The 26,897-nt window shown below is 43.7% G+C and overlaps 3 protein-coding genes across 9 annotated transcripts; 1 reads left to right on the plus strand and 2 right to left on the minus strand.

Annotated features, from left to right (window-relative positions):
* Nucleotides 1–1,002: 1,002 nt before the first annotated feature.
* trak2 (trafficking protein, kinesin binding 2) lies at nt 1,003–16,275 on the minus strand. 5 transcript variants are annotated; one of them, XM_023395386.2, is made up of 16 exons: nt 16,142–16,275; nt 12,824–13,018; nt 11,153–11,338; nt 6,784–6,860; nt 6,571–6,687; nt 6,215–6,433; nt 5,683–5,761; nt 5,450–5,580; nt 4,963–5,037; nt 4,468–4,605; nt 3,913–3,992; nt 3,638–3,778; nt 3,244–3,542; nt 2,495–3,013; nt 2,313–2,412; nt 1,003–2,195 (listed from the first exon to the last, which is right to left on the minus strand). In XM_023395386.2, exons 2-16 carry the CDS (start codon nt 12,876–12,878, stop codon nt 1,421–1,423), a joined length of 2,991 nt encoding a protein of 996 aa, XP_023251154.1. In that variant the 5' UTR covers nt 12,879–13,018; nt 16,142–16,275; the 3' UTR covers nt 1,003–1,420. The 5 variants fall into 5 exon arrangements, with proteins under 5 accessions (XP_023251154.1, XP_087026942.1, XP_023251155.1 ...); XM_087170816.1 differs by lacking the exon at nt 16,142–16,275 and adding an exon at nt 7,550–7,609 and having other exon boundaries at nt 12,824–12,957; XM_023395387.2 differs by lacking the exons at nt 11,153–11,338; nt 12,824–13,018; nt 16,142–16,275 and adding exons at nt 7,550–7,609; nt 10,552–10,692.
* Nucleotides 16,260–23,828, plus strand: stradb (STE20 related adaptor beta). 3 transcript variants are annotated; one of them, XM_023395389.2, is made up of 13 exons: nt 16,260–16,542; nt 17,065–17,178; nt 17,328–17,394; nt 18,104–18,184; nt 19,515–19,617; nt 19,751–19,872; nt 19,981–20,089; nt 20,238–20,361; nt 20,468–20,639; nt 20,817–20,921; nt 21,027–21,283; nt 21,387–21,429; nt 22,144–23,828. In XM_023395389.2, the coding sequence occupies exons 3-13, from the start codon at nt 17,383–17,385 to the stop codon at nt 22,303–22,305; spliced, it is 1,290 nt and encodes a 429-aa protein (XP_023251157.1). In that variant the 5' UTR covers nt 16,260–16,542; nt 17,065–17,178; nt 17,328–17,382; the 3' UTR covers nt 22,306–23,828. The 3 variants fall into 3 exon arrangements, with proteins under 3 accessions (XP_023251157.1, XP_087026944.1, XP_087026945.1); XM_087170818.1 differs by lacking the exons at nt 16,260–16,542; nt 17,065–17,178; nt 17,328–17,394 and having other exon boundaries at nt 17,404–18,184; XM_087170819.1 differs by lacking the exons at nt 16,260–16,542; nt 17,065–17,178; nt 17,328–17,394; ... (1 more) ...; nt 21,387–21,429; nt 22,144–23,828 and having other exon boundaries at nt 17,405–18,184; nt 20,814–20,921.
* An 853-nt stretch (nt 23,829–24,681) lies between these two features.
* LOC147817419 (uncharacterized) lies at nt 24,682–26,252 on the minus strand. The gene is made up of 2 exons (XM_087170822.1): nt 26,089–26,252; nt 24,682–25,882 (listed from the first exon to the last, which is right to left on the minus strand). Exons 1-2 carry the CDS (start codon nt 26,250–26,252, stop codon nt 24,682–24,684), a joined length of 1,365 nt encoding a protein of 454 aa, XP_087026948.1.
* Between the last annotated feature and the right edge of the window lie 645 nt (nt 26,253–26,897).

Consider the following 26,897-nt stretch of genomic DNA (forward strand, 5'->3'; position numbering starts at 1 on the left):
CCGACCTTCTGGCTAAAGTGTGAACTATATATGTCCTCGACATAACCCCCAAGGTCCATTTTTAAACAGAAAACAACCACTCATAGTAATCCTGGATGTGATGTACAACTAAAATAATGTGTCAGTGGTTTTTCCCCTCTGAACAGACTGAACCTGAACGCCCCACAGGCCTGAGATAAACACAATGGCTGAAAACTTTTCTTTTAAAGCCCCAGCGCTGTGGTGAAATTTTTTCAACCAAGCAGTGATCCTAAAATGAACTCAACCTCAACCTCAAAAAATCCCACCGAGTGCAACTCATATATACAAACATGGCTTCACAGGAACAGAAATCAGAACAGTGCTGGCTCCTACATAAGGCCTCATCATATTAAAAACACACAAAACACAAGGACCTGAAGGAGAAGGTAAAACTTTTTTCTTTTCTTTCTTTTTTTTTTTTTTTTTGCCTGGTGTTTTGATTTGGTTCTGACCTCGCCTTCAGCCTGGCCCCACCCGTCTGGCAACAGGGTGCATGCTGGGAACCTGTAGGCAAGGTCGCTTTAGACGTGTCATGCAGACGCTTGCAGGAGGCAGGAAAAGGGGAAGGGCACGTGGACGGTCACCAGACATTTGTGCAACAATGGTCTATTGTAAAGTTATTATAATATTAATACTGGCATGTTAGAGGCATGGTCTGACTACAAGATGAGCCTGGCAGTATGCCGTTGAGCCAGCTAGCACTTAAGTCCAGTTCTCAAGTAATAAAAGCAAACTGAATCCCTTCCATTGTGACTAAAGGTTTAATGTGCCGAGACAGATGTTGTCAAACCAGTCACTGTGTTATGGGAATGGTCGGCCAACATGATGCTGTTTTACTACAGATTAAAGCTTTTCCAGCCCAGAACAAAACAAGCCCTTGAAATGTGAAAACTCTGGATGCTCAGTCCTTCTCTCTTCACCTTACACTCACTTTCTCTTCTTACTCTCTCTTCTCTTTACAGCTTTACCGTGCCTTAACTCTTGCTCTTTTCTAATCCACTTCCACAAACCCTTCTTCCACTTACATGTTCCTTCTCTCCTCCACATGTGCCTGAACATCCAGAGCCTCACAGGAAAACTACAAAACCTAATTCTTACACGACTGGGAGGTACAAAGCTGAACAACCTGTTCAGAGGCGAGCTAAGGTCTTGACAACTAGCATCATGGCAAACATCTACACACACACAGACACTGCGTTGTCGCTAAAAACAGTCAGTTTAGTTTAATTGTGCTTTAAAATTAAGTCTTATAAAGGAGGGATTGTTTTGCCCTTCGATGCCCTGACTCGTCTCTCCAAAGGCAGAAAGGAGGAGAGATCAGAGGAAGAAGGAGGGGATGAAGGTGTAAAGGAGGAGGTTCATGTTCTCGAGTATGCGCCCTCCCAGTCCATCCCTCTCTTCAGTGCTTGGGTGAACTTGACGGGACACGGGAGACTGAGGCAAGATGCCGGCGCCGCTCTTTAAGGTTTCCCCATGGTGGTGGGGGGAGGGCTAGGGAGGTGGGATGAAGAGGAGGCGTGGGGTGACCGACTGGCTTTCCCGCCCTGGCACCAATCATGGCCGGGAGGCTCTGGTTGCGCCTCAGGCCGTCCAATAGGCTCCCCCCGCCTGCCGAAACAAAAGTGGCAGAATCCTTACGTGGCTCAGACTCCGAGCCGTGGAGAACCTTAGTGAATCCCAGCCGCCGCAGCCTCTCCACCAGGCCGACGCTGACCGGATCGGACCTGGCTCGGCCTGAAGAGGCGAGGGCTGGGGTTTCCTGGGAGGTGCTCGGTAGGTCGGGATGTGGGGCACGGCCCAGATTCAACCCGTAAACGTCCTGGAGAAAAAGCTCTGCCGGCCGCGAGGCTAGAAAATTGTCGGCTGGGTGCTGGCGAGGCTCCATGGGCACAGGGGAGGGACAGGGCGAGTGGGTGGGGGAGTTAGGGGGTGTACTTGGGAGGAAACGGTAGAGGGGCTGCCGTGGTGTGGGTTTCGGGGATGAAGGTGGAGTGTCAGTGGACACCTGTGCCGAAATGCCCCTCTCCAGGACCAGCTTGGCCAGGCTGCTGGTGGGTGCAGGGGGGCGTCGAGGGGGGAAGGAGTCACCCAGGCTCAGTCTGCAGGGGGTCACAGGGGTGCTGGGACCTGTCCTCATGGAGCTGGGTGTGTTGGCCATGAGAGATGACTGAGAGCTGCCAACACAGACACCACACAAGGAGAGAAACAGAGATGTGTGTGAGCATGATGATGATTTGACCTATGGCGTGAATAGGCTTGTAAGTGTTCACTAAAGCCGTCCGATGACTTACCTCGGGGTGACCTGTGTGACATCACTGGGGTGCAGGATGCGGCAGGTCGTGAAGGTGTAGGTGGAGAAGGTGGAGCTCTGACACTTCCCTGGATTTTGGACTGAACACATAACAAATCAGGTTAAGAGAAAAACCAACTCACTCACAATGAGCAGTAATGAAATACAGCACACGGTGTTTACCAGAGGAAGATGCCGTTGTTGATATTGAAGTGCAAATTTGACTCTGTGGTTGGACCGCTGCTGCAGAGACTTGTGGAATGGGCTGAGGTGATAGGCTGGACGTCTCAGTGACTAGTTGAGCTGCAGGTGTCAGACAGATGTCCGATCTGACCGAGGAGGATGACGTGGGCATGGTGGGGGAGAGAGGCGGGACAGGGAGCGGTGACACCGACTGCTTCCTCTCCTTCCTCTCCTCTGGTGTAGATGTGTAGCGCACCTTGAAGGTGATCCCGCCCTCCTCCTCTTCCTCGTCCTCCTCTTTTTCCTCCTCCTCCTTACCCCGCTCTGCTGCCCCCTTCTCCAGGACACCAGCCCCTCTGAGCTCTTCATCCTCCTCATCCTCCTCCATGTCAGAGAGGTGGTAGACAGCGTCCTGAGCCAGCGGGCGGAAACCCTTCGTCACTACACCCGGGTGTGGGTCCAGGATGGTGGCCAGGTGCGGTTTAGCCAGCTGCTGCCAGTGATGGAGCGTCAGTGAGCCTGAAAACACAAAGCCAGGATTATTTTTTGTTATGGCTGCAACATTCACAAAGCAGCAGCTGGTTGTGAATGTAGGAAAGATGAAATCAGCCAGTCACGATGTGGCTCATGGTATCAACCTAATAATTCTGCACATTTTCCACCAGAGACTCATGTGACAAGGCCTGAATTTGCTGCATCTAATGGAGAAGTGCCAATTGAATGGCTTTGAGGTGACAAATAATTTTTACCTTCCATGGGTTTGACGATCTGAAGCTTCTCAGGCAGGAAGGTCTTAAAGACACTGGAGCTGAAGGAGAGCTCCGACAGGTTAGAGAAAGACGAGACCACGCTGCCCATCGGTGAGCTGCAGCCGCTGCCCTCTCCGTCTGCCTCCGCCCCCGCCAGCACCTGCAGCTTCTTCTCGCGCTCCGCCTGGAAGAACTGACGCTCGGACAGGAAGTTCTGTCGTCGCAGCGACAGGCGGTGGAGGGCTCTTGTGAGGTCGTTTCCACCGGGACAGCCGGGCTGGCCCATTCGCACCTCCTCCCTACAGACAAAGACATTTCTTTGAGCTGAAGGGGTCCGCACTTCATCCTTAATGTAAAATGCAAAACAGGAAGGCGATATTCTTTAGTAACGTACCCCTGAATGGACTGGAAGGGCTGCGCTGTCATCACTAGAGAGCTCTGTCCTGAGCCGGGGATCGGAGGCGTAGCTGAAGCTGGCCGCGATGCCGAGGCGTTGACGGAGCGGACTGTTTGGAAAACTCGCTTCTGGGATATTCTGCAGGGCGAAGATGTCACAGGTCAGAGACAAGGTCAACAGCATGGACACCCTCACTAAATTCTCCCAATCGCACCAGTCTCTTCTCTCCTGTCTGAGTCGTAGCCTGAGTGTGAAGCGTCTGGGTTTCTAACCTTTGGTCCTGAAAGGCAGTCTCCTCCTCCACACTCAGCTCTCTCCTCATGGTGCCCTCGATCTCTGCTGCTAGAGAGTCCTGCACACACACACACAAACACACACACACACACACACACACACACACACACACACACACACACACACACAAACAAACACACACACATTTAAAAGTGCCCTCTGGAGTTTTTCTTGCAAAACAAGTTTTTTATTGTATGGTGACATTCAGAAACACTCCTTATTAATTAGTCCTTTAGCCATTTGCTTGAAGGCCACTCACATCAAAGAATATTTGTGCAATGATTACATACATGTTTTCCATCTTGAGCCTTTATTGACGCATTGCTACGCGTCTTTGTGCACTACCAACACCAACTGTCAAACAGCGCGATAGCAGGAAACTGGCGGTAGGAATGGTTACTGTGTTGCGTGCGTCAGTGTCTTTGTGAGACCAGTTGAATTAAACAAATTAAATGGCAAATCTGTGACACGTCAGGGTTGAGTGAATCTGTCTCTTCTTTTCCGTGTGAGAACCGTCTGTGTTTTTCTCTCACCATGGGGTAGAGGCCGTAGGACAGGTGCCGTCGCATCCCGGCAGAGGGAGAGTTTTTACTGCGGAGCTCTTTGATCTCCTCCTGAGACTCATGGAGCATCTCCACACACTCGGCATTCCTCTCCGCCAACTCGTTCAGCTGTGACACACACACACACACACACACACACACACACACACACACACACACACACACACACACACACGCAGTGGTTATTCAGATGAATTTGTTCCTTTACGCAGCAATTAATTCAGCAAAAGGGAAATTAAATAGATATTTAAATTGGGCATGTATTCAGACTGTAAACTGTAAAATAAATTTGTCAGTTGAATAATAAATTGCTTAAACTATTAAAATTAACATAATTACTAATTAAAAAACGAATTAAAAAGATAGTGTTTTAACCACCGTTGAAATTACGATGTTTATTAAACATCTAAAATTAAATTAAATTATAATTTTTTTATAATTTATATTTAATCTTATCACTGGTACCTCGGCCGTGAGCTGCCTCTGAGCATCTTTGGAGGCCTGCAAATGGATCCTCAGCTCCTCTTTCTCCAGAGCCAGCTACAGAGAAAAACAACACGAGCATTTAAACAAGAGACACACACAACAAATGTGTGAACTGTGATACTCAAACAGTGTCAGCCATTTATTTCTTCATACCAAAGCCCAAAGATTGAAGTTTATCATTGCATAAGCTAAAGAAAAGCAGCAAATCCTCATAATAATAAGTTAGAAATAGAGAGTGTTTGGCATTTTGTTTGAAAAATCATAAATTAATTAATATTCTTTTCATTTAATCATTTAGAGATGTATTATTTCAGCTCTAAATAAAAGGAATTGGACAATTGAATAGAAGAGATTCAGGCAATTTATCAAATATGGAACTAGGGAGCTGGAATTACATCTTGATAATACTATATATGAGACTACAGTAAGTTATCTGGACCAGTGGTTCAGTCGGCCACCTCCTCACCTCCTTCACTCTGTGTTGCAGCTCCACGATCTGGGAGAGCAGCTGAGCGATTTCCTCCTGGTGTCTGAGCAGCTCCTCGTTCTTCAGGGACAGTTCATCCGTCAGAGAGACCATCTGGGTGTTGGACTCACCTGGGAACACACACACGTAAATCAACGTAAGTTTAAAAACAGCATTTCACACTGAAGAGTTGCCTTTGTATGTGTGTGTGTGTGTGTTTGCTTTCCACTCACGGAGCTCCTTGACACAGTCGCTCACTAGCTGCTGCTCCTTCTCCTCATAGGTGATAGTGTCTCTCTTCAGTTGATGAGCCTGCAGTGGAGAAAAAATAAAATCAGTCAGCACCTCCAATGACAAATTTATAGTTAGTATCATCACATTTAAATACTTTAAAAGGGACCTCTGCAGTAAACTTGTTAATCAGGACTTTTAAAGTAAATTTTACAAATGCATCGAAACATTAATCTGAAGAATAAATCTATCCACTTCTCCTTAGATTGAGTTTGCAGCAGAAGAATCTTCCAGTTCGGTTGTATTTCAGTGTTTTATGAATCACTCTCCCCTTGTTTTAATTTAGACCTGACAGCGTGTGCATCATGTAAAATGTTCTTGTGTGGAAAAACCTGCCAATCGTCTGTGTAATTTGTAGCAGTGATTAAACTGACTTCTCAAAATGTGGTTGTATTTTAATGCTTCCCGTTTCACTTCGTATTATTTTCCATTGCAGTGATTCATCGCCTCCACCAAACTACCCCGTGTTCGTACCTCAGACCTCAGCGCCAGGTTCTCCTCCTCCAGCTCCTGCAGCTTGCTCTGCAGACACTCCAGCTGGCTGAGTGCGGCGGCGGCGGTGGTTCCCCCCAGCGGCAGAGCCTGCTGCAGGGGCGTGGACACGCTGGAGTCGGTCTCGCTCTCCTCCGAGGCGCTGGCCACCATCCGCAGCAGCTCGTCCTTCTTGGTGAGTTCATGCTGCAGCTGATGAACCTGGCGGGTGGGGAAGGTTTGGGAGGAACGATTAGTCTTTGTCTTAAAGCTTTTAGACATCATGCCGACATCGTATATCTGAACACCTGTGAAATGATTAGATAATCAAACACAGACATGACACAATTTTAGTGTACCTGGTCCAGGGCCTGTGCTAGCTGCTCCTCTAAGGCCTCGTTGCGTTCTTGCAGCAGGTGGTTTCTCTGCAGGAGTGACTGACCGATCCGCGCTGCCAGCTCCAAGTCCCTGTCCCGCTGTCCAATAAGAACACAGGACACCCAGGGTCAATCAGCCAATTAGATGCTACCTCTTAGCAGAAAAAAAAAAAAACTGTTAGAAGAAACACTTACCTCAGCCAAAAGGTGTGTGACCACTTCGATGTCATTGTACGTCTTGGTCATCTGCTCCACGCGATCGGCACTGAGGACTGGCCAGAATATTAATGTTACTTGTAGGACACACACAAACACACGCACAAACACACACACACACACGCTCACGCACATGCAATCTAGCGAGCACATTGTGGCGTGTGCATGCACATTGTGCAGACAGGGAAGTCCACACAAAAACGAAAACATGTAAAACTAAAATAGAACCATTATATCACCCCAAACTAATGGACACACTTCTGTAGCATGCCAGCTAAATTTAAATGTTCTGACCACAAGCAACGTGAGCAGCCAGTGGCTCAATGTAGCATCAGCAGCCCCTCATTAAATGCTTTATTTATATAAGTATATTGCTAAAACACAAATTAAGCTATTGATAGTAATTTGTGAGATCCACAACATGGCGATGTGGTTGCTAGTGGTCTGAAAGTAATTAGCCCTACACACACATAAATAGACCACACACATGTACTATACAGTGCTGCACTACAACAAGCTGTCTACAGTGGCAGACAGCAGACCTATGCTACGCGAATCTCTCGTCTGCTGTCATCTACATGCAGTAAAGCTGAGAGGGGCTCCAGGTCTGTGGCTCTGGAGCGGCTCCAGATCCAAGTATAAGTACAGCTGTCAGAGCCACACCGAGGACCAGAGCCCCTCTCTCACTCTGGAGCTAAATGAGGCAGTTGCAGAGCAGAACAGGCAGATAGGGAGAGAAAGATACCTTTGGAGAGGCTCTGGGAGCCGGGGTGGGAATAAGAGGTGGGCTCCAAAGCAAGATATGCTAGTGAGGAAGAGAAGAGAGAGAAAAGAGGGGGGGAGAAGTTCAGGTAGGTGTAGAGGTAATCAGCTTGTTTTAAGATGAACTGGAGAAAGAGAAAGAAAGAAAAGGCACAGAGAGAGATGTAAGGAGCAGAACGTGAAAGCTGAAGCTTCGATAAATCAACTTCATATAGAAACATTAGTTTGTGGAGTCAGAGAATCTACACATCCATTAGTTTGGTCTGATTTTAGCACCTGAGTGGGTGTCACCAGCGCTGCACTGCTCCCACTTCCACCTGTTCAAAGAAAAGTGGCATCTCTAATCACTGAACCATCTGACAGACTCCATACTTTGGATTTACCCTTCCGTTTTCAATTTGGCTTAATTTGAGGGAAAATATTTGACAACTCTTTAACGGAGGATGACAAAACATCACTAGGAGGTGAAATATGAAAAAGAATTTAAATGCACTCCTTATTTGACTTAATCACATAATCAATATGATAAACAAAGATCCACAAGAAAATTAAGGCTGTAACAAACTTTTATTTTTAATCACTGAAAAGACAAAATAGTAAAAACAAATGCGTCTGCAGCTTCCCAGAGCCAAATGTGACGTCTACAAATGACTCTTTTTGTCCGAGGAAATAAACACTGATAAGCCTGACAGTCATGCAGCCTGATCACTTTTTCTTTATACTTTTGTTTGGTACATTAAGTGTAGTGAATACAAATTTCAATGGGGATTAAATGTAAAGTCCAAAGCAGCCTCAAGTGAGGCAGCAGCTCAAAGGGATGAGAGCTGTGGTCCAGTAATCTGAGGCCCACAGTGACCTCTGGATCTGGACACCGCACTCTCCTCCAACAAACCAGCAGTTAAAAATAACAAGTTCCCAACAGAGCTATCTCCTGTTACACAGGAAGACTGATACAGCACACACACACAATGCATATCATCTCTCATTTTACTGTATGATATTTTATCTCCACACAAACACACAGATGCTGTTACCTGCAGGGTGGTTTTGATATAAATTATGTCCCTGGTCCGATTTGATCATATTCTACTACTTAAATCTAAAGATATTAAAGCAGATGCAGTAACACACTGCGCAGACATGATCACACACTGAAGTGGATAATGAAAGTAAAAATAAAGTGTCTGAACTCTGGCCACAATAACTTGCATAACTGCAAAGTTCAATGATTACATTAGTACTGTTATTTTGATACTGATTAATGGACTGTACACATACACACACACACACACACACACACACACACACACACACACACACTACAATGGGTGACTTGTTAACAAACACTATGGACCTTTTGATTCACAGCTGGTTGGACCTTTGGCACCATAAACTCCAGCTAAACCAGCTGCAGGTACAATTTGTTTATTTGACAATTTAAAAGGCAAATGTGAGAAGTGATTATTAAAAAAACACATAAAAAAAAATATGGATTTTAAATTCAGATGAGGAGACAAAGGTCAGGGTTGAGAACAACAGACAACAGAGACAAGACAAACAATTCTGTCAATTTTAATGATGTTTTTGTGTTTAACTCTATAGTCGCTATTCCATAAGTCTGTGTTGCTGATGTGGTTTTGTGACACACACACACACACACACACACACACACACACACACACACACACACACACACACACACACACACGTGAAGTCAGATCTGCAGTTTCCCAATGTAGAAAGCATTAGAGTCAATTACAAATTGATCCCCTAAAATCTGTGCACGTGTGAACGCTGACTCATCTCTTCCCACGGACAAAACCACATGCTATGCTAACATGTTATCAAAACTTAAATTCACAGAACAACAAGAAAACAGTATTTAACCCTCATTCAACAAGATCTCGATTTAATATTATAAACATTTGCAAATGCACACTTTAAAAGAAAGAGGTATTTAAACAAATATACTTTGAATTTGCACTAAACTCCACTTGTAATTGTTTATAATATCTCCTTCAAATAGCATTGATGCCAAATCTGTGAGACAGCTCCCTCCTCTGATTTCACAACATGACACAAAAACTGGATACTTGAGATGCTTGTTTCATCATAAAATGTAATGTAATATTCAGGCTATTTAAACATTGTCAGCATTGTGTAAAAGTAAGTCAAAGCCACGCTCCTCTGAGCTCATTTATTCATTTATATATCTTTATTTCAGGGCGACTGGGAGGCATTCAGGTATTAACATGCCATGTCTCTGCAAGTGCATCAAGATCTATTAATAGGCCGCTGTTGATTTTACACTGCAGAAGTGGAACAGGGAGGAATATGAAACCAAGACTCCCTTACTGTACCCCATCTCTCACACGTGCGACACTTCATACAAAATCATATAAACAAAAAGCTTTCTGCGTCTTCCATGTTTCACTTGGCAGATTGAATCTAATGTGCAGGAACTTTGTTGTCCCACTTTGCACTGTGTTTTCTTTTCCCTGTGTTCCTCTGCAAACTTTGCACCAGTTATATAGGTCAAACATTAACAAAGGATTAGATGAATGTAATGTCAGAAAAAAATCAGGTCAGATCTGATTAAACAAAGAAATAACAAGTTGGAAGTATGTATTGTATTTTCTGCATGTGCAAGAAAAAAAAACAGACAGGAAGTCAATCCAACTGTCGGCACTGCTCCCGCATACCACAACTTGTTTGAATGTAAACACACAAGCATTGATTCAGACTTGCCCACTTCCCATCCTCCAAGGCTTTCACTTAAACACAGTAACACACACACACACACACACACACACACACACACACACACACACACACACTTTCCCCTCCGCGTTCTGCCTGACCTTGCAGACATGACTGAAGCTGCTCCGCTGTCACACCAGCTCACATGTCTCTCTCTCTCTCTCTCTCTCGCTCTCTAAAGTCATCAGATACAACAGCAAACACTACACCAATGCCTCCGCTCACCTTCCACAGCGAAGTTATCGTAAACCTCCTCATTGTGGATGTTTAAAACCGGCATGGCTCTCAACTCTTCTTTCTACTGTCCCGTCTTCATCCTCGGTCTATCCACTCTGCCTCCCCCCTCCCCTCCTCATCACTCTCTGTCCCGTGACTCTGGCCCTGGCTTTGAACTCGGCTACACTTAACTCTGGCTAGATCTCTGGATTCCTCTCGCTCACTGTCTCTCTCCCTCCCTCCCTCCCTCCCTCCCTCACACGCAGTGTCCGAGCTGTCTAACACACATAGGAAAAGGGAGACAGACACAATGACAGCCCCTCTGCCAAATAATATCCACACTAAATCCCTGTGATTTTAATTGAAGAGGATGTGCGCTGTATAAAATGAAGCCGTCACGTGTCTAATGTACTGAGACGCACAAACACACCATCTGCTCAGTGTTGTCGCCACAGGCTAAACCAATCAAAAGAAAGTATACAGAGAGCTAGACAGAGACATAATGTGGCCATTTTCATCCAATCGACTCACATAAATGAGCGTATTCATGTCCAGCTATATATTTCCTGCCCTAATAACACTAAAGTGAAATATTAATACAGACACTTACTCATGTAGCGGAAGGTTTCCTCTGCCAGCACGGGGGAGATGGCGTTGTGTTGGCTGGAGCCTTCGTCTGGAGAGCAGCTTGGGGAAACCACCCAGTCCTGACTGTCTGACAGGTACACGGAGCCGGAGCCGGCCGACCCGGAGCCCACCGAGCCATGATGCCTCCCGCTGCTGCCCAGCCCCTCATCTGTGGGTTAGAGGACCGATAAAGTAACATTTAGGGTCCAGCAGCTAAAGATTAATAGAGCTTTTTTTTTTTTTTTAAAGATTAAATTAATGAATAAATTCCCCAAATGATGTTGTATAATTTGGTTTGACCAATAATCAAAAAAACGAAAAATATGAAACAGAAAAAGTAAATTAGTCATTAAGTCGTTATGTTTGTAAAGCTGTAACATGAAAAAAGTTCATTTTTACTTGATAAAAGTGTTAAAACATTTATTATCCGAAATATTAATTTACTTTTGATCAACCAGTTAATAAACTGACTAATAGTTTTAGCATTAATATCAATCACAGTCCCGTCAAACTCATTGAATTAAGGAAATGCGGCCATTAGCTTTCTTGTAGCGAATTAGATGAGCCATTCTCATGTTAGCTTAGCTTAGCACAAAGACTGGAAACAGGGGTAAACAGCTAGCGTGGCTCTGTCCAAAAGCCCACCTACCTCTAAAGTTCACTAATTCACATTGTGTATTATCTGTTAAATCCGTTTAAGTGTAAAAATCTACATGTTGTGGTTTAATGGGGGCTAGCTGACTCCCCCCTTCCTCCAGTCTTTATGCTAAGCTAAATGTCTCCTGCTGTCGTTTCCTGCTTACCCTACAAACATGAAAGCGGTATCCATCTTCTCATCTCAATCTTTACATGTCACACATTCCTCTTCCTTGTTAAAACATGGTGCCTACATTATCCACACTGCCATCTGAATGCCAACAGAGGAGTTTGAGATAGCAGTGTGTTATGCGAGCAGTAGCCTTGAGCCGCTAGCCTCAAGCAGAGACGAGGAGCGGGCTACAGAGGACCGGTGACCTCACATTAAAATATTAAGTAGCTGAATGATATGGGATGCTTTTATTTTGTAAAAACAATGCAGCTAAAGTGAGATGAAGAACCTCAGGCTGCAGTGATTGTGTTTTTACAGCGAGCATTTGAATATGCAAGTGTGTGTGCGTGTGTGTGTGTGTTCTCTTGGCTCAGGCACTGTACAAGCCAATGTCCTTCCACTTGAGCAGATATGTGGTTTACTGGGACACATGGGGCTAACTATAGCATCAGGCCCAAAGGCACAGCAGACTGCACTTCAGGGCACCATGACATTGGCAGTAGGGGTCGACTGATTGGTTGTTTATTTTAATGGCTGATGCACATGTCGATATTTAGAGAGCAGGGGGCTGATGATGCCGATATTATGTTATTGCTTTCATTTTCTACATCTGATAAAATACAACAATTTAATAAATACAAATAAGAAGGAGCTATTTTTAAGTTTTGCTCTTGTTAACTCTTGTTTTACTTCTATTTTTTTTTTTAGTGTCATCACTCCCCGACACCGAGTCACTGTAGCGTCCAGGCTGCCCTGAAGAAGTAGCGCTGCCCAGAGGTCGTATTATAACCTCTTGTCAACGCAACCATGGCCGTAGCTCCTGGCATGGATGGTAAGTAAACCTACCTGTCTCTGTGCTCGACTCCTTCTTCTCCACCGCCCGGGGTTTGACTTCAAACATGTCCTGTCCTTGGAGCGGGAAGGGCCCCCCCTCCCCACTCGCAAACACAAAGCTGGACAGAAAGATGGAAGCTGCTATCGCTATGACATCACATCCTGTTCCTGCACTGACAGGTGGTGCCCACACACACACACCTTTACCTGCAACAGGATTAGAGAAGTGTTAGAAATCAGTGAAGCAACTTATTCGTGAGGTAGACTGAAAAAAGAGGATGTTAAGGTTTAATTCATGTGTGTGCATGGAGCATATGTGACTCCGCTACTGATGACATCCATCATTTCCCTCTGTTGGCCTCATTCTTTTCTCCTTCCCACTTGGTTGCTGACATTTAGAGCCAAATGAAAAAAAACATTCCTCCCACCATGTGTGCTGCTGGACACTTTAACCACCAATTGTCTGGTGTCTTCTTCAGGATTCAACAGATTTAAACTACGTCAGTCGAACCTTAAAGCCTAAAGAAGCTAAAAGATTCCTCCTCTTTTATTAAAATTAAACAAGGACAAGTTTTCAGAAAAGGTCATTCATTGAGATTTTACAGGAGGAAATAGTCACCAAAGCAAGCCAGCTGCTATACTGCAACACTGATGCATTTTAATTCCCTTCCTATGTGCAACATACTGTTTTAAGAGCGGGCCGAGGGGTGACAGAGAGCCCTCCCTCTTCCTGTTGTCTACCTCTGGGGACTTTTCCAGGCCTTAAAGGGATGACTGGAGGAATGAGACAGGATGCGCTCTTAAAGGGATGAGTTCCCAGTAGAGAACTGGGAAAATGAACACTGACCAGCTGTGTACTGTATAGCACTGTAATTTGCTAAATGACATGAAATCACTATGACATCACTGGGGTTATTTTCTCCGACTTTAGCTCCTTCCAGAGCCACAAGATATTATACAACCATTTCCACAGGTTGAGTACAACTCCTTGTGACAAGTCAATTGAACTTCATGTGTAAAATTGGTGGAGTGTCACTTTAAGTGGATAGAGGTCTGTGTAATTGTGCTATTGTATTTCATCAGCTAAAAAAAAAGCAGCAAAACTGGCTTATTTTAAAGGACAATGCCATGAATAGCTACTTTAAAAAGACAGCACTGTGCAGGGTCATACATCCTACCACCCATTAGTGGTGTACCATCTGCATCACTGACCTTAGTGCTTGGCCTGTAGCTGTGCATGCAGACACAGACACACACACACACATACATATCTGTATGTGTGTATCAGTAAGCATGCCTGTGGAAAGACAGAGTCCTTGGACAACATTCATCCTCTGCTTACATAACTGTGAAGCTGAAACAGTTTGCTCCATAAAGGGGATTACTGTGATGCACGCAATGCTACAGCCTAAATGCGCTGTTGACTATTAGAGGCCTTGCAAATACACTGTACTGATCCATTAATGACGCTGGTATTGACTGAATGATATTGGAATTATATTAGTCACATTCAGATGATGCCTTGGAGCAATTTTATGCACAAACTGTTGCATGCATTAATCATTAGTATGAGTCAGATATGTTCATGTTTGTCATAGCAACATCTTTCAGATGTATGCTTCTTCTTTTTCTTGTGTTAAAATGTAAGAACTAATCTTGCCCTGGTGTGTGTGACTCATCTCATGAGTAACACTGTCACAGCCCCACAGCTTCTTGTTTGTGATACAATAAATGATACAAGAAATTGGTATCTTAAGATAGTAAATACGAATGAGAGATGCACTTACATTACCCAACCTCATTAACTTCCTGACGAACAAAACCTATTATTTATTTATTAAAAGGATCTTTGTGGTTAACATTAATGGCCACACACACAATTTCCTTTGGTTTTGAGAAGCAGGAGAAAATTCTGGATCACAATCTGGAAACCGCCATTTAATTCTGTTGACAGATTATTGCTCATTATAGTGATGTAAAATGCCAAGAGAAGCTCTGCAAGCAACTCTGTGAAGTACAGACAGAGGCAGCATTATACACAACACTGGTCTGTCCCAGCTGTCCCAGAGGGACTGTCTGCTTACATCAGCTTTTTACAGACTTCATCTCCGTTCATGTCTAATCTAAGCACCCCACTGGCGCTCCTATCCAGCGTGACCTACAACCACTGCAGCAGTGGAAATGTCAGTATCTGAATATCATATTCAAATGAGGTAAAAAAAAACCTACAAAAAGTTTTTCCACACCTGAAACTATGACCTGATGTTGTTAAATTTAGATGTGGAAAATATCCCTCTGGATTTCTAATTGCCAGTTATTTGCCTTGCCTCTATTTGTGCTGCATCACAGCATCTGCACTCAGCCCATCTTAGATCTAACAGTCTGTACACGGCATGAGGCAGCATGTGACACTGACTGGACCAGAGAGTTTACCTGCATTACCAGAAACCTCTGACTGCAATAATAAGCAGGCATTCCTTGCCATGCCTTTTCAAAAGAAGAAAATGTAATAACCACATATTACATCTGATCACACTGGCAGCTGACATCAATAACAGCTAACCCCTGTGTGCCATCTTCTTAAACAAACAAATTGTTTAAGCTAAATTCACTTTGAAAAAACTATTTTTTGAAGACGCTTTACTGGACAGTAAACACAAGTTAACACAAATTCAAGTTAATTGGATAAGATTCTTAAATTACAGAAATTTGAAGTGTAATTTCTTGAATAATTTGCAAACTTTGTGGGGTATGGAGAATTTATAAATTAGGATTGTACTGTTAATTCAGTGCATCTTCGTACGAAATTTATAAGAAGATCCCAATATGTAAAAAAAACAAACAAAAAGAAAACATAAAGGTTAAGTCATCATAATTTAAGGATTAATTTTAGAAATTAAACTTACGCTTTCGTTGTTGGTTTTTATGTTTGTCTCTTATATATGGATATAAGTGTTATTATGAATTGTACCATGCCACTCATATTTAAATATCCTATGTGAGCTAACGCTAGCAATGTTTACGCAGGCCAGCTAACATTTACCGTTATGAGTGATAATCCTACAGGTCTGTAGCAGAGTTAACTGTTGATTCATTAATATTTGAATTTCTCTTTGAATTTCATATACCGTTATTTGTTTTGGTCAAGTATTGAGCGTTAGCTAACGTTTGACATGTTTTCCTATAGGTGAGGATGACAGCTGCCTGTCTCTTGGCATAGCGTTGGCTAACACAATACCGTCACGAGCTCAAACTGGCAGCATCCCTCACGCGGTGGGCATCACAACATTATAGGAATCGAAGATGATGATCGATTATCGTAAATCTTACCCTATATCGATACTATTCCACAGCATGGACAGTTCCAGCGGTACATGCGGTGTCTGTCAAGCCCTTTACCAAAACCTCAAACAATAGAGGGGAAGGGAGGGAGAAGGCTAACAGCTACATGAATCATCAAGCTGCGACAGTAGGTTTGATGACGTTTTTATTAGGCGCCTGTTATCGGTGTCAAATTAAAAGTCCTGTCAAGATTACATTTTCGCTTGGGGACATTGTGCGGCTCATTACTGACAGTAAAACTCGTTACTTTTAACTTCCTTCGTATAATTTTGACAAAGAATGATAGAAGATAATCTTTGTAAACAAAACGTTGTGTAGGTTTTCAGGCTGTCCTTTGTATTTTTAACTTGTTTACGTCGAGGCGCCTCAGCTGCTGTCGACAGGAGAAGGTAAGCAGCGTCTTTTCTTTACATGTCGGGCACTTTTAAATAAACACAAAAAATATAATACTCAGCTCATAAGTAAGCTAACCATTGCATTATGTTTGAACCAAGCGAATATATTTACGTTCGCCAAGCTACGGAATGAGAACCTACAGAATGAGTGTTTTTGTGTATGTAGCATGCCCCGTATATTTCTCCAGACACTTAAAAACCAATGTGTAATAAAAAAAAAGAAGAAAAAGTTAGATAAATATTCTATATTTATTTTATAAAAGTCATGTCAGCTGACGACATTAACCATCGATTTGAATAATGCTCGTGCTCAGATTACAATAAAATGGCTGCAGTTAATCTAACCTTGAAGTGAAATTGAATTTGATAATTGTATTGCGAAATTATCGCAATTTTTGGAATGTGGTCCACAGGTGAAGCCTTATTGTGCCACTTTCAGCATGACCTGTTTTTAGTAAATAAACAATGATGCAACTGAATGAAAAAAATATACATCTACATTCATATATATTCCAGGCTGCACGGTCTTCCTTTCGATGTCAACGCCTTCACTGACTGGACTGGACGGGGATCTCCGCTGGTGAATTTCTTATCATTTCCTCCGATCTGTAGATCAGTTGATGCAGCCAGGTAAGCCGCAGACGGATGGATGGATGGATGGTTGAGGTTGGATGGATGTTGGCTGCTTTCTAGTCTAGTGGGGGATTCTCCGTGTGTCTCATATTACACTGCTGCGCTCCATCCTCCTGCCTCCCTCCATCGCGGTCGGTCTCCTGCAGCCTGTGAGCGGATGAATGCCAAAGCCTCTGGTTTTACCGTCGCCAAAAGGACTCCATGTCTTTCTTGGTAAGAATAAAACGCTGCATGGGTTTTTTTTTCCTTGTGTCTCCGTGCGTGTCGCTTCATTGTGACCCAGTAGATGTATAGTCACGAATCAGATGGCTCATGCTGATACCCCTGGTAAATTCAGGAGTCTGTGAAGTGTATTAAAAAAATTAAGAGCTTAAAGATAGCGATGCACCAATAATTGTTAGATATCAGCTGATGTCAATTTGCAAATTAGCATTTTAAAGTTATATGAGATGTCAGATATTGTTTAAATAGCTTGCCTTAAAAGTTTAACTAGTGTGCATCTGCACTTTCATATATAATAAGGGCTAATGTAGGTTTGAAAATAGCAGGCATTAATATAATCTAACTGTGCATCTCTCACAGCTAATAGATACATCTAAGTATGTATGCAGCTCTTATCTTGCTCTTTTGGGACACATCAGTCAGTCAGCTGCCTCCTTTTTGCCTCTTATCATCACTCTCATTCTCTCTCCACTCACCACTTCCGATAAAATGCCATGTGAGTGCCTTCACAGCCCATATTTCCAGATGCTTGCTTGCCTGCCTCATCTCTGACCCTCCCACCCAACGCAAAGCAGTGTGTCATTCCCCCCCACCCCCACTTTCCAAGCTCCACGTTTCCTCTCCACTCCACTCCTCCTTGTCCTGTAGGGCATGTCTCACCTGTGCTCCCCCCTCCCCCTCCCCCTTCCCCCTTCACCAGGATTGTTCCTGCATCTCCCACGCTCAGGTCCAGCCCATGGACATAGAGGAGCGCTATGAGGACACCAGCCACCAGTTCCTGGTCAGTAGCCAAGACGCTGTCAGCATGGAGACAGGCGTCACACTGATGCTCTTCCGTCATATCACCACTATTCATTTGTCGTTTATCAGCTGTATGGAGCTGCTTGACCATTAAAGTTGTTAAAGACAGTGCCTACTGGAATAACATTGCAGCAGTTAACTCTGCTGGTAGCACCCAAATGGGTACTCCATCAATTTAGTATTGCAAGTGTAGGGACTCCCAAGAGACAGATTTAAACAAGAATGGTCAAAATTTGTGCAGCAGAGGCCAAGATTTCCTCATTTTAACTCCCTAATATGGATCAAGCTCTAAAAACACTCAATCCTACAATTCCCATAATGCAATTTGATACTTTCATTACATTAGACTTTTTATGGCCTGGTGAATTCCTGTGTAAGTCATATTCCCAGTTTATGAAGCAGGCTCTTTGTAATGAATTTGTAATAAAGACTCAAGCCTGAATGATTGCAGGAGAATTTTCTGTCCTCTTATTCCTCTGTAACTACAACCATTGTTAGTGCAGTACTAGTAATTATTATTAAGTACTTAATAATAATTATTAATGTACTGCTATTGTGTGAGGTCATTTTCTCCTGATAATACAGACAAAATGCTGGGACAGTAAGGAGTGAATACAAAGAATATGAATGAATGAAACCAAATGTGCGTGTGTGAGAGAGAACTAGACTCTCCTCTGTCCCAAACCTTTGTCTGCATCACTAAAACTGCAAGCACCCCCCCTCCACCCCCTCCCTTCGCTGTGCTCAGTGTCACAGTGACATCCCCTGGCGGCCATCGTCCCCTCACACATTGCCTCACAACAGTGGTGCTTTGACCTGCCTGTCAGACGGACTCGGTGCCAGTAGTCGTCCGTGAAGGAGATTTTAGGGTTATTACAGGACAAAGCCAGTTAGATGGATGAGATTAGATGAGATGAAAATTTAATGATCCACTATGGGGAATAGGTTATTGCGTAATAAGCTTTACTAAGAGGGCAGAGAGATTTTTTTCTGAACCACAGCACAAAATTATTAGAATATAACTGAAAATTCTTTATATGGTTACAGCTAATACCACCGACTCTACAGCTCCTGTCTGTCTCCCTTTGTGTTGAAATCTTATCCGCCCACACCCTGCCTACTCACACTCTCAGCTGTTAAGTGATGGTGGTCTGAACCAACAACATGCCGGAGATTTAATGCACATGTTTGAGTCACATACATAATTCATTGAATCATGTTCATTTGCAGAGTGACTTTGTTTTTCATTCTTTGAGATCAATGCTTAATAAATGTTTGTGGGGTGTATGTGGGTGTGTGCGTCCCTGCAGAGCTGTGACGGTTCTGAATACACTCTGCAAGGGCCAGCAGGTGGTGATGACATCACAGGGCTGTCGGCTGACCCAGCCCACTACCAGCTACTGTCAGAGCTGGGTGAGAGCGCCACACCGTACACCTGAGTCACATCATTATGTCAGCCAAGGAAACTGCAAAGAGTTGTATCTAATTTCCCTCCCAAATCTTTCAAAATAAGAGTAAGATTTCACTTCAGGTCACTGTGTTACAGGGAGGGGCTTCAATAACCTGAGCCAGGTGAGCATGGCACGGCACAACCCTACTGGCCAGCTGGTGGCCGTCAAACAAACCAACCTGGACGAGTGCACCGAGGAGGAGCTGCTGCAGCTCATGGTGAGTTGCTCTCCAGAAAAAAAGATATTTTTGCTGAGCACATTTGGTTCTAAATGTTCGTCTTCATCCAGATGTGTTTTATTTTCTGATTGTGTTCCAAATCCCCAGAACGAGGTTCTGCTTTCACGGCTTTTCCGTCACCCCAACCTGCTGACCTCCCGCCTGGTTTTCAGCTCCTGCTGCCAGCTGTGGGTCCTCACACCGCTCATGGCCTACGGTCAGCTACTGCCACACATTTTGTTTTGTCTTTAAAATCCATAGAATTTACTAAAGCTGCAACATTACTACATCTCAATTATTACATCCCCAATTTGCACCACTTCCTCAGACCTGCTCAGCTGTTCTTCTCGGTCTCCTCTCTGCAGGCTCTGCAGACACTTTACTGAGGACATATTTCCCAGATGGAATGAGTGAATCCCTGATAGCGTACTTGCTGTACGGTGTGCTGAAAGCGCTGGAATACCTGCACCGGATGGGCTACGTTCACCGGTCAGCGGGAGACAGGCAGCGTTATAAGAGGAATGAAGGAAAAAGTCTAAAGATATAAAAGTATTTGTGTTTTAATGTCTCTCTGTTTATTGATTATTTTTCTCAGGGGGGTGAAGGCCAGTCATATCCTGCTGTCAGGGGAGGGGCGTGTTTACCTCTCAGGGCTCCACAGTGTTTACAGTATGATGCGTGAGGGGAAGAGGATGAGGGCGGTGTTCGACATGCCCCATCACAGCCCCGCCCTGCTGCCCTGGCTCAGCCCTGAACTACTGCGACAGGTCAGGACTCCCTAAACTCAGTGAAATACTTTCAAATGACTTGAGCTCCAGTTCTCCTGAGTGTAAGCTCAACATGTACCTTTTAATAACAGCACTGCAACTTTTAGTGTCCGGTGTTTTTCAGCCTCATTCTAGTCTGTTCTGTCGCCCCTGTCTGCATGGTGTTGTCCTCAGTAGGACCTGCACGGTTACGGAGTGAAGTCAGATATCTACAGTTTAGGTATTGTGGCCTGTGAGCTGGTCAGCGGCAGGGTGCCCTTCCAGGACATGCCCCCCACTCAGGTAATGAAAACACCTGTCTTACAAGAATACGTTTTCAAGGGTCAGTTAATCCAGATTACAAAATTTTCCAATCTGTACTTCTCTGTTTTTAATCCTCCTCTTCAGATGCTGCTTCAGAAGCTGCGTGGCTCCCACTGCTGCCTGCTCGATGTGGCTCCCTTCCCGCTCGGCGAGTTGGGGGGGCTGAAGGTGTCGCGGTCCGGGGTGGACTCTGGCATCGGGGAGAGCGTGGCCACCGGAAGCCTGACACACAGCGCCACCGCTCCTCCCACCGACCGACCTCAGAGCCCCGGACCTAAAAACCACTCGGCCACCCTGCACAACCTGGTCCAGCTGTGTCTGCAGCAGCAGCCTGAGCGCAGGTCGTTACATTAAAGGAAGAGTCAACTTTATCGACAATCGATCACATTCGAATTACAGTATAAACTCCAATGACAGTTTTTGCCCTGTCTTTCTCTTCTCCAGACCGTCAGCATCTTCACTGTTGACCCACGCCTTCTTCAAGCAGGTGGGTTTCCTACCCATGATGTCCAGGGACTAAAGATGGAACCGCCTTTTGTGTGGGATGAAAGTTGTTTGCTTGGTCAATCTGTCTGTCAGCCAGTTGATCGATCACCGTCCTCCAGAGTGAAACATCTCAAGAATCCTTGGATGCATTGCAATGAAACTTGTTACAGACATTCACGGTCTCCATAGGGTTAATTATAATTACTTTGATGATCCTTTATTCAACTAGTGTCACCTACAGGCGAAAAGTTCTACTTGTCCAACACTAACGTTCATAACAGAACACCTCTAACAGCTAGATAAATGTTAGCCCTGAGCTGTGCTTTCAAGTGGAACTATGTAACACACAGAAACACACAAATGAAAAGTTGATTTCAGAACCAAAAACACACCCTTGTTCAATTCAGGAGACGCAGTCTTATTGCTACAGCTTTACTTGGTCTGGTACGACTGGTAACTAAAGTTTGCCAGCTTGTGTAGCTGATTTTACTGACCTCATTGCCCTGCTCTGCTCGTCCTATTCTATTCTACTTTTTAGCATGTTAGAGAAGCGTCCCAGGTTATGACTTAGTCTCAGAATGTAAATGTGACACAGCAGGTGAGAATATACAAAATATGATGACATCAGTGAGAGCTGACATTGAACTAACATTGAAAAAAACAACAACAATATGTTGTCCCAGTGTTTGAGCAGAGTTGTGTTGTTCTGTGACAGGTGAAGAGGCACACTAGAGACTCCTTCCTCAGCCTCATGTACCCAGCAGTGCCCCTCACCAGCCCCGAGGACCCTCCAGTGTCCTGTCCCCCTGGTCCGTCCTGCCATGCTCCGACACCGTCCACCGCCGACACTCCTGAGGCTGTTTGGGACTTCTCCTAACCCCCCACCCCCTCTCCCTGCCCCTTAATCTCCAAACCCTGACTAGCAAGCCAAACACAAGACAATCAAAACAAAGCAATGAGGCCAAATTCTACTGTGCTTTTATTTTTTATTATTATTATTAACCCAATTCTCTGAGCCTTTTTTAAGTAGTTTTGTAGATTTTTTTGATATGTTCATCTGATGCATATGTGGACTTTAGTTGTGGGGTGGTGATGCAACTGTGAAAGTGCTGGTTCGAAGAAGCTGCTCCGATCATGTACGAAGGAGCCATAATAATAATTATGGACGATCAACGAGTCACATGACAACAGATGTATTAGCTGACTATAATCACGCACTTCCTCTAAGGTAAAAAGGCAACTACGAGTTAAAGGAAAAGTCCACCAAAAATACTTCATTGTTAAAAACAGATATCTTTGTGTTTAACGGTGTATGTCTCGGCATATTCTGTTGTTTTTATGGTGTTTCTTCATGTTTCTTTTGGGTGAGTGCTTTACCTGTTCTTCTGCTCCAAAAGCAGAAACTGAGGACCTCACTAACTGTATCTGAACTAAATGAGTGAACACACCAAATAAGTATTGACAAGATAAACCCCTGAGTGTAGGACACTATGGTGGATTTTTCCTTTAAAGTATTATGTATTCTGACTGTGAATAGCGAATACTGCGGTACATAGAAAGAGATTTACAGCACTTATGTGCATATATATTCATCTATACCTGAGAGTTAGTGAGACACTCCTTTTGGCTCCAGAACTTACCTGAGAATCGTCATATTTTTAAGTCTTCTTGAAATTCAGACTGATCCATTGCAGACAGGAACAGCTAATAGCTAATTCTGCATACTTGATGGTGACAAAATGATTACAAGTACAGACTAGTTTCTGTTTACATCCTTCAAAGCCCCAAAATTATAGGAAACGTGGTTCCATAAAAAGTATGGTTACACCTCAAATCGATGTGTATTGACCTGAATCACTCAGTCTATTTAAATCATAATTGAACTAAAGTCTGCACACTCCCCCAGGTTACCGCATCCAAAATGCTTGGAAAACTGGCCACAATCAAATATGTGAATCTATTTTTGCTGTGTGTTCAAACATATATGCACATAGTGTTCTTGTATAGTAGTTTTAAAACTTGTTATTACGTTTGCCAGTGAGCTAATAGGACAAGGTGCAAACTGGGCTCTTAAAAAAGAGCATATGAGCAATAGAATATATGTAGTGTTTCACGTAGGAGTTAGAAACCATCAGTAGAAACAGTAGATGAAAACCTTCCCTCTCCCGATCATCAGTGAAACGCCAAAAGAAGAATATTTCTACTGTGCTCTGTGACCACTTATCCAACAATGCCTTTGTGTTTCACTGAAACCTGCATTCTGAATATGGTGATCGATCTGTAACTGTGATTAAGTTTACTGTGTGTAAGAACTGTGATTTGCAGTACATATCAAACATGGTAGCTGTATAAGCCTGATATATATACACACTTATTATAAATGACTAGTTGATTTCTAAACTTCCCGTTAGCTTTGATCGACTTCTTTATAGTTTGTGGATTATGAGCCTGGAACAACCTGAAGGCTCGGAGACACATTTTTAAATCCTATAGTTTCTCGTGACAGTTGGACATTTTTATTTAGCAGTTTGTTTGCATCCTTGTGAAGCCAGAACTAAGAGAACTAAACTGCTGCATCGGGAGATTTGTACATTGAGTCAAAGCTGCCAATAGAGGCGGTTATTTGTCACCATCTAGTGGTTGATTGGATGTACTGCAAGTGAAATGACTCCCTTGAACTTGACAAATGTTCTAGAGAAACTAGAGACTTGTTTCACCTGTGATAGCAAATGATGACAAGAGATGTCACAACCATATCTTAATTTGAATTATCTTTTAATTCAGGTTTTGGAAAGTCGAATTGAAATTTGTGGGCAATTTAGAGTGTTCAATTAAGCTGCATGTTTTGGGAATGTGGGAGGAAACCGGAGGACCCGGGGAAAAAACCCAACGTCAGCACGGGAGAACATGCAAACTCTTCACAGGGCTGATAAATTCCTGTGAGGCCACAAAGAGCCACCGTGTTGCGTTCGCTCTTAAAAAGGATGTTATTTTAACTACATCATTACAAAAGTCTTTTTAGGACAAATCAGACTCTGATTTAATGTTTAGTACTAATTTGATAGGTAGTACTTAAACATAAGACCTTTGTAATGATATAGTTTTTTATCAAACATCATTTTTAAGAGTTTGTATTAATCTTGAAAAATTATCCAATGATTATTATTTTTGATTAATTTTTCAAGATTAATACAAAGTAAGAAAGAAAGAAAAAAGAGGGGGGGGAAGATTGAACACAGGATAATGGCGTGTTCTAGTCGTCCTGTGAGCCATTGATGCAGGAGGTGAAAGGCTTCCTCAGAGTCTTGGCCATGAAGGAGAACATCCTGATGATGGCGGGTCGCTTCCTGGTGTTTGGAGGCGGAGAGTCGATGACCTCAAGGTGAGACGCTGGTTTGTCACTCCCCTCATAGAAAGGAGTAACTCTAGTGGTCCTTCTGTGGAAAAACCTCCTCCCTCTCTCCATGAAGCTGCTGGTTTCTCCTGAAGACTTCTGCAGCTGTGCTTTTAAAATCTTCACCAAGGTGTCCTGAAAAGTCACGTCATTGGACGCCATGGCAGCCTGCAGCCGCCTCGCAGATCCAAACTCCCGACAAAGCTTCCTATAAACGGGGATGTGGGTCTTTCCAACCTTCTTTGGGAGAGTGAAATGTAATTTTCCCCCAGTCCTGTCTCTCAGACCTGTCAATATCCCGTCGATGTCCACGTCGTATATTGATGTCCTGGTGGAGTCAGCGGTGTGTTCCACCAGTTTCCCAAGAAACACAATCAGAAAGGTCTTGTCTCGCTGTGGAAACTCGTCTGAGAGGTCTTTGCTCTGCCTCTCTGGTGTAACGCTGAGAGATTCAACACTGGCGTCGTCGTCACTCAAGTCCTCAACATCCGTCACCTTGCCTGGATAGTGGCCCTCACAGTTATACTGTGATGCCGAGTTCTCTGTTTGATCCTTAATGACATTCTGAATCGTCTTCATCTTGTCTTGACAGGAACCTTCCGAGAAGTTACTGGTGGCGTCGAGTGACTCCCCTGGTGAAATGCCAGCTGATTGGATGGTGTTATCCTCCTCATTGAAGTCATGCAACTCTTGTTCCTCGGCTGATGAGCGAATGTCTTGGCTGCTACTGTCCGAACACTCTTGTTGTTCTGGTGACTCAGGGTTTTCTGTTCCACGTTTCAGTATCAGTGCAATCAGGTAAACCATATTCTTCAGATCAGATTCAGGTATTTCTGGCTGATGTTCAGGCTCCTGTTGCTCTGTCAAAGATTCTTCCCCTTTGATGAGAGCCAGTTTTCCGTTCACCTGACGCATGAGCTCTACTGCAAACAAGTCCCTCAGCTGGTTGGTTATGGACGGGTCCTGGTCGATTCCAAGTGTCTCAACAAAGCTCAGGTGAAGAGAATCCCCGAGGGTGGCGTGGATATCGTCCTCCGTCACACAGTAATAATTCATGCATCTTAAAAAGACAAACAGTGACAGTTAGTCCACTGATCTGCCTTGAGCAGAGGTATTCAAACATTTGCAGAATCTGATGGAAAATGTTCTAAGAGGCAGGATTGATCAGTAACTATAGTTTTTTGGACTCTAATAATTGCAAGGTTATAAAATACCACATACTATATGGATTTTTGAGAAGAAAGTGTTTGGAAGCCTTTGACTTACCGTTCATGAAGCATAATGGGTAAGCCGTTGTTCTCCTGTACCCGGTCACGGACCTGAGGTCCCACAACGTCCATGATTAACACAGTCAATGCGTCCAAAATCTCCTTACAGGTTTCGGACAGCATTCTGACTGTGTCTACATCGATGTTCCCAGCTGCCAACATCATCCATTGCCTTCAGGAAAAGAGTAGGAATGGTTGAGCAAAACAAGAACTTAAACCAATGCATACTGTATATACATGTACATAGTGTGTAGTTGTAATTTCTGCAGCTGGCATTTAACTTGTGACTTACTTGTGTGTGATTTTGTCAAGAAATGATTCAAAGACAGTTCTGAAGACGAGCGGTGGGAACATCGGAACATCCAAGTCGCTGCACAACATTTCTCCATATTCCTCAGGTGAAATCTACAAAGAAGAACAGTCAGGTTTTAGCAGACCAGGCATCATTAACACCAACAAAACAGTTCCTGTTATTGGGAGGGTAAAAAATATCTACATGATTTAACAGCTTAGTAAAAGTTGTGGTACTTTCTGTCAAATTAAATCTGCAGGCTTCCTGCATCCAGACAGACCAGGTAGGAATCTGACTTGTTAGACTTATTTTAAAAGCTTATGGTTGAACAATTGCATATAATATTTCTCTTTGTTTTTTAAATAACTCCATCGTAAAATGATGGGAGGTGAAAACTTTCTCTCCTTAAACTGAGAGAGGGGGAGATTAAAGGCAAAATAATATATATATATATATATATATATACCGTGTTATCCATGACTGATTCATCCATCTCTTTTTTGTTGTTTCCTTCA

The sequence above is a fragment of the Seriola lalandi genome, unplaced genomic scaffold (genome assembly GCF_002814215.2).
Source record: "Seriola lalandi dorsalis isolate HSWRI2012SDOR001 ecotype SW California unplaced genomic scaffold, Sedor1 jcf7180002054962, whole genome shotgun sequence".
NCBI classification, from domain to species: Eukaryota; Metazoa; Chordata; class Actinopteri; order Carangiformes; family Carangidae; genus Seriola; species Seriola lalandi.

What these genes read in the sequence shown, in the direction of transcription:
- trak2 (XM_087170816.1), bottom strand. Translation starts at nt 12,878, where the DNA reads ATGTTTGAAGTCAAACCCCGGGCGGTGGAGAAGAAGGAGTCGAGCACA. An exon ending in TCACACACCTTTTGGCTGAG is followed by an intron (nt 6,688 to 6,783) that starts GTAAGTGTTTCT and finishes CTTATTGGACAG; the next exon opens with CGGGACAGGGACTTGGAGCT. An exon ending in TAGCACAGGCCCTGGACCAG is followed by an intron (nt 6,434 to 6,570) that starts GTACACTAAAAT and finishes CCCACCCGCCAG; the next exon opens with GTTCATCAGCTGCAGCATGA.
- stradb (XM_087170818.1), top strand. Translation starts at nt 17,783, where the DNA reads ATGTATGCAGCTCTTATCTTGCTCTTTTGGGACACATCAGTCAGTCAG. An exon ending in AGGAGCTGCTGCAGCTCATG is followed by an intron (nt 19,873 to 19,980) that starts GTGAGTTGCTCT and finishes CCAAATCCCCAG; the next exon opens with AACGAGGTTCTGCTTTCACG. An exon ending in AGGACATGCCCCCCACTCAG is followed by an intron (nt 20,922 to 21,026) that starts GTAATGAAAACA and finishes CCTCCTCTTCAG; the next exon opens with ATGCTGCTTCAGAAGCTGCG.
- LOC147817419 (XM_087170822.1), bottom strand. Translation starts at nt 26,252, where the DNA reads ATGTTGGCAGCTGGGAACATCGATGTAGACACAGTCAGAATGCTGTCC. An exon ending in CCCATTATGCTTCATGAACG is followed by an intron (nt 25,883 to 26,088) that starts GTAAGTCAAAGG and finishes TGTCTTTTTAAG; the next exon opens with ATGCATGAATTATTACTGTG.